Source organism: Melopsittacus undulatus, chromosome 9, assembly GCF_012275295.1.
Source record: "Melopsittacus undulatus isolate bMelUnd1 chromosome 9, bMelUnd1.mat.Z, whole genome shotgun sequence".
In the NCBI taxonomy this organism is placed as follows: domain Eukaryota; kingdom Metazoa; phylum Chordata; class Aves; order Psittaciformes; family Psittaculidae; genus Melopsittacus; species Melopsittacus undulatus.
In genome coordinates, this window is record NC_047535.1 from 31,884,811 (window position 1) to 31,898,274 (window position 13,464).

A 13,464-nucleotide genomic window follows, 5' to 3' on the forward strand; every position below is an offset into this window, starting at 1 on the left:
CATAGAGAGAAAAAGCAGCTCCAAGCTCCCACTGTATTCCTACTCTGCAGATTCAGACTGCACGGGTACACAGGGTATTTGGGGAGCCCCACTACTGAGTCACAGTGGTAGGATAAGGTTTTGGGTTTGCTTTTCAATTCAGGATATGAGAATTTCTCCAGTGCTTACATGTCACTGCATTAACATGGGAACAAACTGGTCTTTCATCAGCACAATCCAGCCCATTGTGTTTGCGATGATCCTCTCTGACACTTCAGACCTAATGCAGGCACTTTGTATGTGATCACCTTAATGCAAAGCACATATAAAGTTACCATTTGGTGGCACCTCACACTCTCTTTTTTTGTTTGGTCCATTGGGTTTTTTTCCCTACAGGACCTGAGTCTGCTGCCACTTGCACAGCTGCTGTATTGCCACTGCAGAGGGTGACACAGGCTTTGGAGCAGGAGCCCTGGGGTTGGGCTGTCTTGAGCTAGAAAGATGCAGTCCTGTCTCTCAAGACACGGATTTTTCTAACGTGTGCAGAATCCACATGGATCTGGCAAAACAACAAGCCCAGTTGCTTCTTTCTGTTTCCTCAGGGAGTCTGTGGAGCCAAGTGGAACATACCTGCTAAACTCACTTCTCATCTTCAAGTAACAGGTGTGTGCCTTCATACAAGCATGCTAACTTCTCTCAACCCCCTCTATCGTCATCAGCAGCAAAGCACTGATTGTTGAAAGATGAATGACTTCACTTTTCTGGTTCCAGCATATGTTTGCATGTCTGAGAGTAAGAAACGTGTGAAACTCACACAAACTATTGGAATTCCAGCTCCAGGGACTGACAAGCAAATATGAAGTTGCACAGTATGTCATAGAAACCCCACAAATTTTATGTTTGCTGGGCTAAAGTTGATTCTTTGAGGCATGTGCCAAGAAAAACCTCTCATGTTAGCTACACTAAGATTCCTCCATCGTCTGCGACTGCAGCTTGATTGAGGATGTCATGCCTGGTCAACTGCTGAGTTGCCCTAAAAGCAGCCAGTGGCATATAATCCCTTGCTAAACTATCCATAAGGAGCTCTGCTAGCTTGGGTGAGTTGAGTGTGTGATAACAGATTACACTGAATAAAAATGGAAAACCACAATGACAAAATAATGCTGTAATATTAAAATAAATCAAATCATATACTGCCATTATTCTGATACAGAATTTTTACACAGCAAATTTGATACTTATACAAGAAGTCAGGCAGCCTGTTACAATAAACTTCAGGGTTCCTTTTTTAATATAAACTACATCTTAATACATAGTTTGAGATGATCAGGTAGCTTTACACCAACTCAAGTAACAACAGCTTCTCATCTTAGAATACGAAAATAACAAAATCTTTTAATGCTTTGAATATTGAAATGCTTTGGTTCCACTGTCCACTTTTTAAAAGTGTAAAACCTACATCTATTGGTATAACTTTTACCCTAGAGATGTGCTTAACTTAAAATACATTTATTTTAATAAAATACGAAATGTAACATAAATACAGGTTTTTGGCAGTTGTCATATGCTTCACACTATGCAATTATTCAACTCTCAGTTCGATTCAGACATTCCAAAGTGTAAAAACATGGCCAAAGTTTTCCAAAACTGACAATAATCTTGGATGTTTTCGTTCTGGGGATAAGCTGGAACTGTGAAGAGCACAAATGGTTCAGATATTGCAAAGTTCCTGCCCTCAGAAAGCAGCACTGCTTTAGGAGATGTCATTTTGCTCACCCCAAAATGAAAGCATCCACCACTGCAAGTCCCTCCTGAAAACCTTGGCTGCTACAGCACAGCATCTCATCTTCAGTTTTAATGTTGGTGAGGCAGGAAAGTATGGTAAAGGGTTTCCCCTGGCAAGTACCTTGTTTGTCACAACAACAAGAAAACAAATACATCGAGAGGCTCTTTCTAGTGCAGAAAAGCTCCTGCTAAAAAAACACGTCTTCTTTTCTGAAGTCTGGTAAACATTTGAATTTGGTGGGAGAAGTCCGTATGCAGGCCAGGCTGGGCAGGCATGGGCAGGTATGATGCATCCGCCGCCCGGAGAAGGGAACCTGGGGATAAAGAAAGGAGACATCAGGGACAGGGAGCACAGGGGCAGTGGTGCTCAGGGGGATGGATTTAGAGGAATAGTGGGGATACTGGGAATGTCATTCCTCTCCCCACAGCAGGAGATCCCCACAAGCTACAGCACGGGGGATGGAAGGCAGATGGCAAAGCCACCCCACTGCATTCCCTAGTCAAACCACAGTTAAGAGCAAAATGTAGTGGTCTTTGTTGCCGTGTAAATCTGTATCTGTGACACATGTTCTGCATTTACTCCCATTTCATAAAGGAGTCTGTTGTGTAACTACACTGGCCTTTAGCATCACGTTTTTGCAGCGTGTACTATGCGGTGCCTACTTGCCCTGATTCCTGCATTGTCATATGGCACAGAGCAGTCTGTCAGTTGCATAGCAGGACCTGGGAACCTCAGGATCCCGTGGTAATTCAGGCTCAAGGGACCTCTGGAAGTCATCTGGACTCTCTTTGAGCAGGATCCTTTTCTCCCCAGGGCGGAGGTTTCTCATTTCATCCCACCCTCCTCCAGCTACACTGTATTTATTGCAGGGATCACGCATATGGACTGCATTAAACAAATTCAGTTGCGCCACAAAATGCACATGCACTGACACTCTTTAACAACTTGATCACAAGCTCTGCCTTTTACAGGAGCTGTGTCTTTGCCAGCATATGAGCTGAGCCAAACAGGACAGCCTGGTGGGACAGCACAGCCAGGAGCCACAGTGCTACCGGCCAGCAGCGTGCACTGAGCATCCGGCTGGATGCAGCAAGGGAAATACAGAGGTACAAAGCCACTGCTGGGCAGGCAGCCCGAATTCCCTCATTTCCAGATTTCTCGGTGTTTTGAGCCTGTAATTGTAATATTCCAAGTTTGTTTTGTGTCACTGTGCCAGTTTTCTCTGTAAGAAAGTTGAAGGAAAGAAGTCACACACGTTCCCCTGTTCATCATGCCAAGGACCTGCCTGACTCCAGTGACACCCCACTGGGTGCAGGGGGTGAGTGGGGGTCTCACAATGCCTGCAGGGCCCTAGGCCAGCCACAGCCCCCTGCCCAGCACCATCTGAAAAGCAGCCCCAGAGCATGGGCTTCCCCAGGCCATCCACCATGGTCCCTGCTGCCCCAGAGTGAGCAGAAGGACCACCAACCGTGGGTGATGGGGACTCCCTGTAGGGAATCACACCTCTTGGGTGCCCACGCACAGCACTGCAGAAAAACCTGAGCTCCTGGGGCTGGTAAGGCTGACTCAGAGGTACTGCTCAGCCCTCTGACAGCTCGCCTGATTTATTCCAAACATTACAGTTGCTGCAAGGAAATGTTCCTTTCAGCAGGACTCCCACGCCAAAGATGTGACTTTAACAACACACCCGGCTGGGGACAGGCAGCAGGGGACAGCTCTGCAGGACAAAGCTTTGCCAAATCGTGCAGCTTCTGCCTGCTCAGGCAGATCCCATGTGCTCGGAGCTGTTGCTGGTGGTGCTGGGTGAGCCGGTGTGTGACCATGCTGTGTGCCCAGTATTGGTTTTAATGAGTACAGGGCATTGGGAGTTTGTGGGTGAAAAGGAAACGTGGGATGCAGTGGTTATGTGCAAGGTGCATAGCGGCAGCAAAGCTACCTTCGTGCTGCCAGCTCTGTGTGCTGACCTGCCAAACTTCCCCTGCCTGTCCCTGCCTGCAAACCCTGCCATCCTGCCTGCGAACCCTGCCTCTGCAATGCCAGCTGAGATTGTTAACAGCATCAAGCCAACGCCATCTAGTTGCTGAGAAGGAAACTAGGAGGTAGAAACTCAACTGCCAACCATCTCCTCCAGGGTATCTCCATGTTCCTCCGGAGGTCCCCCAGGTGGTGGCGTGGTCATGGTGGTGCCTGCTTTGTACCTGAGCTGCAGGCAAGTGAAAGGTTTTGGTGCTCAGGGCAGCTAGTCTCTCAGCTGCCTGCTACCCAGTTATTTAGGGGAGAGAAACTGCTGAGTAAACTCTCCATCCTTAAAAATAACTAATTTCACATACTGCTGTAAACCAATTCACTTAGTGTTTTTCATGAAGGGCAATGGGGTGAGTAATCTAAAATTAACCTCATAAAGCTTATAAACATCATTGACTATGACTTTAAGTCAGGGGTGGACAGATCTTTTCTGATTGTAATTTTGCAGGCAATTAGCTTAAGATATATCAGACAGTTTAATTTGTGCAGTAGCAATTTCTCTTATCCTGAGACTTCTGCTAATGTAAAGAGCCCTCACAAGAAAAAACCTGGTACTTTACATAGTAAAAATGAGAATTTGGTCCCCAATATCACAGCAGAAGATTAAAGAATTTAACTGTAATTGAGCAGAGCTTTAAACTTCTCAGCCTCTGGAGCACAAGGGGACATTGCTGTTTGATGGCAGGGACCATGCTGCAGTGATGCACTGGGTGTCCAAACACTGGCTGGTGACGTTTTCGTTTGTGGCAGGATCTTGTTAGGGGTTGGTGGCATTTGCTTATATTCTTGCTCACACCCATAGCATTGGGCTTGGGAACTGCTAAAGCTGTTTTGGAGCATGTAATGAAGCAAAACAGCAACAAGAAACTAATCAGTAAACAGTCTGGAGCTGTGTAGTACTTTCATCCTCAGATTCTCTTCAGCATAATTCTGACAGTAATGTATTTCCTTACATGGGTACCTTCAGTGCTATTTCCGTACAGATGCAAATGGCTGGGTATTGTAACCCATGGGATCTTTCCCTATTTTAACACAATGTGAGGTACAGTGCACTATATTCCTGTTCCTTTCTGCCCTGCCACAGCCCCCCAGTGATATACTCACTCGGTGACTCAAAGGGTGGCACTCATCTCCCAGATTTCCCATCGGTGTGCACATTCGCAGGCTGCGGATCCAGAGGCTAACCGCACAGCACATCCCTCCTCCGCACTGATGGTCCCGGTCACAGGCCTGGAATTCAATACAGCATTAGGCAAATGAAATTAGTAATAAATGTATTCCAGAAATAGGCCAGATCAGGTGCTTAGGAGCTTCCTCTGACACCCCACAAGTTATCATGGCTCATTAAGGCTGAATAATCAGATTTAAGGCTGATATGCAATACTTATAGCTCCCATGGATCTGAACGTACAGGCTCCTGGAATGTTTCAGAGTTGAGCTCAGGATGTTTAAAGCCATGATGACATACAGAGCTCAGGGCCAAATCCAGGACTGTCAGAGACTTGCAGTCCCAGGTTCTGAGCACTGATGGACCATGGCATGTGCCACTTTGCTTTCCCAGATTGAAGCCTGAGTGCACTCAGGCAGGTGCAAGGACCAAGTGTACCAAGCTGTCAAGAATCCTGTCTTCTGGAAAAGCTAAGATTGGATATTATCCATTAATTTAAAGACTTTTAGGTAACTATTCCTTCTATTTTCTTATGATAATACCTCATGGTTGAGTGCCTTTGCATTGCAGTACTGCATGATAATTTTGTTAGAGAAGTCCAAGTAGAAGTAGCTAAAATAGAAGTTTAAATATGGGTTCTGTGGTTGTTATCTAGAATTGCATGTAACTAAAAGTGGTCTTAAATATGTAGTAAGAAAAACCTTGCTTAAGTGTCCAAATCCAAGAAAATGCTGTTGTGGTAGCATTCCCCCAGCAAGGCAGGAGGGAAATATTTCAGGCACTTACCCAATACAGCTTAGATAAGCACAAAACAAAATGCAAACTATTGGGTATGTTTTAAAATACAGAAATGATGAAGAGCAACTGACGTGTTAAAGTTTGGAAATAGGTTACTCAACTGCACGTTTTCTGCCTATTTTTTAACCAAAATTTTATATAACAAAATGTCTGATAAGCTTAATGCAAAAACCAGTCCCCTTTCTCTGATGAGAAATGCCATTAAAGGTTCTGATTACACCCCAAAGGAAAGCTGAATTAACTCCTGACTTTCTTGATGTCTGACAGGAGGATTGATGGACCAAAGGCACTCATAAACAGGCAACCTGTAAAAATGCTCAGAGAATGTGATAACAGCTCTGGGGAAAACTCTGTATGAGAACAAACATTCGCTTACAGATCTTACCTTGGGATTCAAATGATAAATGCCATTAGACTGTACTCCACTGGGTAAATATTACACAAGTTCAACCAGCAGAAGCACGATCAAAATACGTATTTACAGATCAGCCAGTAATTTAAGAAGAAGCTGTTGCATTAGGGTCAAACCATTAAATAGTGCGTGCTACCCAAACAGCTCACACTTCTCTTAAACACATATTTAATGAAGCAGAGAGCTCTACAGGTGAGCCCAACACACAGAGTATTTACTTGTAAGACTAATATGGCCATAGAACTACGACTACAGCCTGTCAGGTAGATAATGTTTGCTTTCTAACCTCTCTCAAAATAAAAGTACTCTAATGGTCTAATTTTGTCCTAGTCACAAAAAACCTTTTTGCTGTTCCCAGCATGCTGGTTGTCCAGCTGGTGTCCACTGCTCAGATGGAGTCACAGGCTCTGCTATTCCTCACCAGACAGCTCCTAGACTCCCTTTTTTCCTCAGCTGTGTATTTCAAACCCCATCCATTTCCATGGGACTGGTCCTGCAGGGAAGTACCACTCAACCGCTAAACAGGTCTGAACATGTCCTAGCCAAGCAAGGGTATCTGTGCTTTCTTTTACAGTCACACACACATATATACATCTGGCAGAACTTTTAAGGGTCCCTTTCCAAAACTGTATGACAAGTTCTGAAAAATATTGAACCCAAATGCTCCTGCACACACCTTATCTGCAATGTGTAATTCATGCCACTACTCTAAATCTTCACAGGACACGACATGAAGGACATTCCTCCTCAGCACCCCACTTAAACCCACTTTTGTGTAAAATACAGCTGAAGGAAAAAGTCCCAGGTGAAATGCTAGCTCCAAAGGCAACTTAAGTCAGCCCATAAACCATCACTGAAATAAGAAAGGTTCCAATAAAGTCCCTAAATTGCACAGAAAAAGGAAAAGGAAAGAGAAAAGGAAAACCTTTCAGGCTCAGAGGATGGGGACAGGAACACCTACATCAGTTCTCATCTGAGATTTGCCCATTCATCAAAACCCAAAAATGCATCAAGTGGTTTAAGTGGAAATGCAGTGCAATGGTTAATAAAGTATCACTTTCTAGTTCTAATCTATTTTTATGTTTTGAATTTTCCTCGTCCTTGATCAGTTTTTCAGTGCTTATAATTACTTAATGAATTCATTATGCTCTCAAGGTGTAGCCACAACTCTAACAACAGACATACAAACTGGTCCTCCACTGCTGGGAATAATTCTGCTTAAAAAGAACTTGAAATTCTCAAGTTTTAGAAAAATCTCTTCACACTCTGCTCTGAAAACTAATCAGTCCTGGAACTGATCTAACTTCCAGAGAAATGCTTATGAGGCCTTCCACAGACTTCAGTGGGGTCTGGATGGGGAGCCTGGGCAGCCACGGAGTAACTGGCTACTGGGAGGACAACTTCTGATGGTTACAGAAGACATGTAACCTCTCGAAGGAATGCAAGCACTGGCTTATAAATCCAAAGCAAACACTAAAAAAAAAAAAAAAAAAACCAAATTTTCCTTCAGCGTGATGCAATGCTCTGAGTTAAATAATGTCTCTGGGAAAAAAAATACTTTCACAACCAAAGTAAATTTCAAGTCTAAAAACAACAACAACAACAGAGGACTCATGTGCAGGGGTGAGTGTTGAGGAAAGAAAGCAGCACAGTCATACTCAGGAAAAAAAACAGAAAGAGCGTTTTGCGGTGGTTGCAATACCAGTGCCTGCCCTGCGAGCAGAGGGGCTGAAGGAGCGGGCATCCGGGGTGCACAACCCGGCAGCGCCGTGCCCGAGCCGGGCCCTCTCGGGACATGTCTGCGGGCAGCGGGGCTACGGGAAGGGAAGCGGGAGGCAGCCTCCGGCGCTAAAGAGGCAGCTGAGACCCTGCGCACTCACGGACCAGCCTGGAGGCAATCCCCCGGAGAGTGCAGGTATCCCTTACCCCAAAGGGACAGAGCCCTCACCGTGGCATCCCTCACCCCAGAGACCCGCAGATCCTAGTATCACTTAGTGCAGAGATAACCCCCAGCTCCAGCATCACTTAGTCCAGAGGTAATCCCCAGCTCCAGCATCACTTAGTGCAGAGAGACCCCCGCGCCCCGGTACCACTTATCCCAGACCGATCCCCGAGCCTGTCGCTTCTCTTTCTCTGACACAGCTCCTTTTCCCAGCCCGGCTATCAGTTATCCCAAAGAGACCCTCCTCTGATCAACCCTCACGGAAGAGCGATCTCCCGTACACCCGGCAACCGCTTCTCCCTGGCGGACCCCACCTCCCGCTGTTCCTCACCGCACACAGACCCCCAGGTCCCGTCTTCGCTCTGCCGGCGGAGCCCCCGCAGCCCCGCGCCGAACCCCTCCCGGCTCCAGCCCGCCTGCGGCTGCCGGTGCCGGCTCCCGTCGGTGCCGTCGGTCCCGGCCGACCGCGCGGTGCCGTACGGCGGCGCTCACCCCGGTGATGACGGCGCCGTGTCCCGCGGCGAGCAGCACCGCCAGCAGCAGCAGCACGGGAGCCGGCGGAGCGCCGCGCAAGCTCCGCATGGTGCCGTCCCGCGGCCCCTGCGCTCCCCGCGGCGCGGCGCAGCGGAGCCGGTGGCAGCGGCCGCCCCAGCCGTTATAAAGCCGGGGGCCGCCGGCGGCGGCAGCGTGAGTCACCCCCGCCCTGGCAGCGCCGTGGACCGCCGCGCGCATACAAGGCGCCCAGGTGCGCGGCTGCGGGAGCATCCTGCTGCACCTCGGGGAGTGTCCCGCAGCAGGGCTGGGGAGGACATGCCACAGCATGATGGGGACGTGCCGTAACAGGTCTAGGGGGCATCCCATGGAATATCCCAGGGTGTGCTGGGGACGTTCCACAACAGGTCTGCGGGTGACATCCCGCAGCAGGTCTGGGGGACCATCCCAAGAGCTGGCTAGGGGACATCCCACGGCATGGTGGGCTCATCCTGCAGCATGCTGGGGACATCCCACAGCACATCTGAATGTGGTATCCCTCAGTAGATTGGGGACATCCTACAGGTCTGGGGAGTCATCAGGCATCAGGTAAGGGCAGCACACAGAAGATCCAGATGGGATTCTGCAGCAGATACGGAGGATCCCATGGCAGGTTAGAGCCCACCCCACAGCAGGGCACTGGTAGCCCACAGCCGCTGGACCCAGTCTGGAGGCCTGTCTCTTCTCCAGTCCCCATGATCTCTCTGCATTTCTCAAAATCCCAGCCCTGCACCAGACCCAGCAGTTCTCCTGCAAGCCCCAGCCATGATGTTCCCCCTTCTCCCCTCTATGGAGCATCCTGTGAGCCCCAGCAGTGCTGTGGACATAGCTGGTCCATAGCTGGGTGGGGGGCTGCACTTTGCCTTGTCTGGGGCAAGGAAGCATCAAAGCAAATTTACCCCTGTAACAGTTGAATCAACCACAGCTCCTGTTCAATGCACTTGACCCAAGAAATGTCAATGCCAAGTAAAAAAGTAATGTTCATGTGTACTTCTTTCTTCACTCCTCTGTAGACCTTTCATGGTCAGACATGCTCAGGCAGGGCAGGGAGACAGGATCTCCATTTCAGAGGCAGTGCACCACTAGCTCCTTCCAGTGCTAATACCATATTATGGTCAATTGTATCAGTGAGCTCCTTTTCCCAGATGCACACCACTTAAATTCAACACAAGCCAAAGTTTACCAACTAATGATTCTACCTTTGGGCACCTCTGTCCCCTGGTGAGGGAGGACGTCAGAGCCCAGTGTCTGTCAGTAAAACGCATGCAGAGTTTTCTTCCTTGCTTCTCTCTGTTTTTCTTATTTTCTTTACTTTACTTTTCCAGCTCTATATACTCAATGCTCTTTCCCTTTCCCCTCCCTTCAAACTCCATTTTTGCCCCTTTTCTTGCCTCTGTGTCCCCACTTCCATCTCTCCAGTCCCTTCATTCACCCTCCTCCTCCTCCCGTGTGTCCTGGTCTCACACATAAGCCCTTGATTTGTCAGACTTTTCAAATTCTCTTTTTCCAAACAGCAAGACTGAGCTTCTGCAGAGCCCACATTTCCCTGAGACCTCAAACAGTCTCATTCTTTGGTTGAGGTAAGTTTAAGTGCAGCTGAAGGGGAGCATACAACTCACCGAGTGTCTCGGTATGCTCCCGCTTGGTCCAGTCTTGGTCAGGAGCTGTCGAATCCATTTGTTAGCAGCATCCCCTCGGGGGGGTTAGTCTGTCTGGCGGTGTTTTCATTACAAACCCGACCTATTTGGGTTCTTATGGCTATTTTGTAAAAGTGCACTCAAATATGGGCTGAGTAAATAGAGCCTCACTCCAAGGATGCTTTAAAAGCAAATTGGAATAAGCCAATTTTGATGTGAAAGTATTAAAAATAGCTGGGATGATCCTCAGCTGTTGTAAACTCATATGGCTGGCTTGAATCAGGTAAAGGGATCAGCTTGTTTTAAGTTTTATTTGTGTCCTAGAAACTAAAACTGAATGGAAACCAGGAATGAGTATTTTTATATTCCCAGATGCCCACTTTAAAAAACCAAATTATAATCTTCAGCTTTAAACCTCCTCCTCCTTCAAAAACATTACAAAATTGAGGGGAAATAAAAAGGGGGAAGGGAAGAATTTTGTGCTGTCTTATGTAGACTCAATTATTTCTTATAAAAGCCTTTTTACATAAAAGGTATCATTTAGGAAAGGTTGCCAGTCGGCAGCCTGGAATGGCAGTATTATACATTTATAGTTTGGTGTGCTGTAGATGCTGTAGACTTACTAGCACCCACCCTTACGTCAATATTCTTACTTTTAACTTGTACTAAAAACTGGTTTGCTGTTAGAAGAGATCTTAAACATCCATATGGCCTTTACATGATTACAAAATTTTAGTGAGACATTAATTAAGTCCAATCAAGTTATTTCTGTTCTTAAAAGAAGTGAAAGCTGGGAAGGTGAATCTCTGATTTCAGCATTGTTGCCTCCTAGATAATTGTTCATACAACAGTAGTAAAAATCTACAGTGTCATATATGTGAATCTTCGTATTGCTTATCTCATAAATGCACCAGAATTTCAGAAGTTTTTCATTCTTCTGATCCACTTTAAAGGATACCCTCATATTAGTTAGTTTAAAAGGGGTTTTTTGCATAGTTGGGATTTTACTGAACCAATTCATTCTGAAACATGCAACATTTCCATTAGTATTTCTTTCTGTCTTTGCTGGTATGATACCTAAACCACCCTGAAGTGCACATGAGGACAGGAGGGACAGCATGGCATATAACCCAGCCTAGTGCAGGAGCAGCTTTGCAGCTTCTCTTACATGACTACAATTAACAGATACCCTCCCCATTCCTCCAGCAGATACTTGTCCAACTGACATCTGCAACACTATCCCAGTGTCAATGAATCTACCCCATAAGAACTTTTTTCATTCCATAGAAAAACACAGAGCAGAAGGATCCAGTGTCATCACCTGTAGGCATGGCTTCAGTGGAGCTACAGCTTTGGTTATGCTGGATAGGCTTAAGCTTCTTCTCAAGAGGGAACATAAGAAGCGCCATTTGTAGATCACCTTCACACTAAACACCTTCTACCATAAAAACTCTAGTATCAGAATCAGGAAATATCACTCCAAGTTAACCATTCTAACATTAGATTTGACACAGTATGTTAACAATCATCGGAAAGTCCTCAGTTGCTTTAGGAACCCAGAACAAAATACCTATTTTTAGCTTTCAGTGCGGTTGGTAGCTCTTTCTGGTTCTTCTCAAAGCCTCAATTTTACTGAAAGCTAGCTGTCTATGAGTAGGCATTCAAATAATTATTTGGCCTATTCAAGTGATAATGCACTACAGGGTTTACAGATTTTTGAAGACTAAGAATGTGAATACATCAGCTATCTAAAAAGATAATTTTCTCATAAAAGAAATGAGAAAAAGCATGTAATGTGAGACAGGAGAATTATATTTTTGTCCCCAAAACTCTCTTAATAACGACAGTATCTAATTTGTTTAATCTTTCACACTATGTATCCAACAATGATCTAAATTCAGCAAAGTGGTACAAATTTGCTGACTCTAGTATAGGAAAAATACACTTATCTATATCAGATGCCTATACAGATTTATAGTTTATAGGTGTGGAAGTCACCCAAGGTATGGAAGGCCTCAAATCAGTTGTCTTTAGTGCCTGGAATAACCTGGACATACGGTTCATGCAAGACTATCCGAATTTCTAAGCTGTCACCTGAGGGCTGCACCTTGGATCTCACTCAACATTTCTGCTTTAGGTCAATAATTAATGTCCAGTGAAGCAGAAGCTGTCCCAAATCATTCCCTTGGGCAAACCGCAGAAAACCCTTCTCAATCTCTTGTCCTCTGTCTTGGAGATGGTACAGAAGGCAGAATAGGCCCTTTCTGCTTGTCTTGGCATTAATTTGGGTCCCCAGAATTTACACAACTACCATTTACATTTACGTTGTGAAGATTTTTGTAAATTACTTCTAAGTTTTCTGCCTCTCTCTGATGTGGCTGAAGTTGGCCAACGCCTTCACAAGTTACCAGCAGTGGGCTGGCTGAGAAATGGAGGTTTCATACCTGCAACTCTCACTAAGACTGTAAAACCCAGCTGGGATCTGAAGTGCAAATGGCTTAGCAAGTCTGGGCACCCACCGGTGTGATCCTAGATTGTATAGACAGCAGTTTGCGTCATTGAGTAACATAGAAAATAAAAGGCAATTTAGGTGGTAATACGCAATTCTCACACTTGTAGTTGCCTTTGGAGATGTCCATGAGGCTGCTGCTTGCATGAACTTGTAGGCACGTCTGAGGGGTCAGCATGTATCTGCCCTGGGATGGGACGCAAGCGAGGAAGCAGCATGGAGAGCAGCAGCAGCAAGTCTACCCATAGCCATGAGCATCCAGTTGTATAAGGAACTACTTACTGTGAAGGGGATACCTAACACCTACGGTTAAGTGAGCCACAATGGTCTTTCTTCATGATCACCACACCCCAAACTTATGTCTGGCCTCTTCTGACATCAAATAAACTAATTGCTCTTTAGAAAGTCTTAAGAGATGTGCAGATTTTAGGATTAGAAGAGGCACTATAGTTTGAATTCCTACTGAATCAAGCCATATGTTTCATTAGTGAATCCTAAATTCAGGTAGATAATTGTGTTTTAAACTAGCATGTATCTCAAGAGCATTGACTTAAAATAATGAGGAATTCACCACTCCCCTCAACAAACTGCTCCAACTCTTAAGACCTCATTTCCTGTTTGAATTTCACTGTTTTGGATCAATGGATAATATTATACCCTCTAACATCAGGAATTTT

At 45.8% G+C, this 13,464-nt stretch overlaps 1 protein-coding gene across 1 annotated transcript; it reads right to left on the minus strand.

Annotated features, from left to right (window-relative positions):
• Nucleotides 1-1,129: 1,129 nt before the first annotated feature.
• On the minus strand, nt 1,130-8,728 carry PROK2 (prokineticin 2). Its single transcript, XM_034066266.1, has 3 exons — nt 8,603-8,728; nt 4,895-5,020; nt 1,130-2,078 (listed from the first exon to the last, which is right to left on the minus strand). The coding sequence occupies exons 1-3, from the start codon at nt 8,690-8,692 to the stop codon at nt 1,953-1,955; spliced, it is 342 nt and encodes a 113-aa protein (XP_033922157.1). The 5' UTR covers nt 8,693-8,728; the 3' UTR covers nt 1,130-1,952.
• Nucleotides 8,729-13,464: the final 4,736 nt, after the last annotated feature.

Coding starts and splice junctions, on each gene's coding strand:
- PROK2 (XM_034066266.1), bottom strand. CDS start 8,692: ATGCGGAGCTTGCGCGGCGCTCCGCCGGCTCCCGTGCTGCTGCTGCTG. Junction 5,021..8,602: donor ACGGCGCCGTCATCACCGGG/GTGAGCGCCGCC, acceptor ATTGAATTCCAG/GCCTGTGACCGGGACCATCA. Junction 2,079..4,894: donor GCCACCCTTTGAGTCACCGA/GTGAGTATATCA, acceptor CTTTATCCCCAG/GTTCCCTTCTCCGGGCGGCG.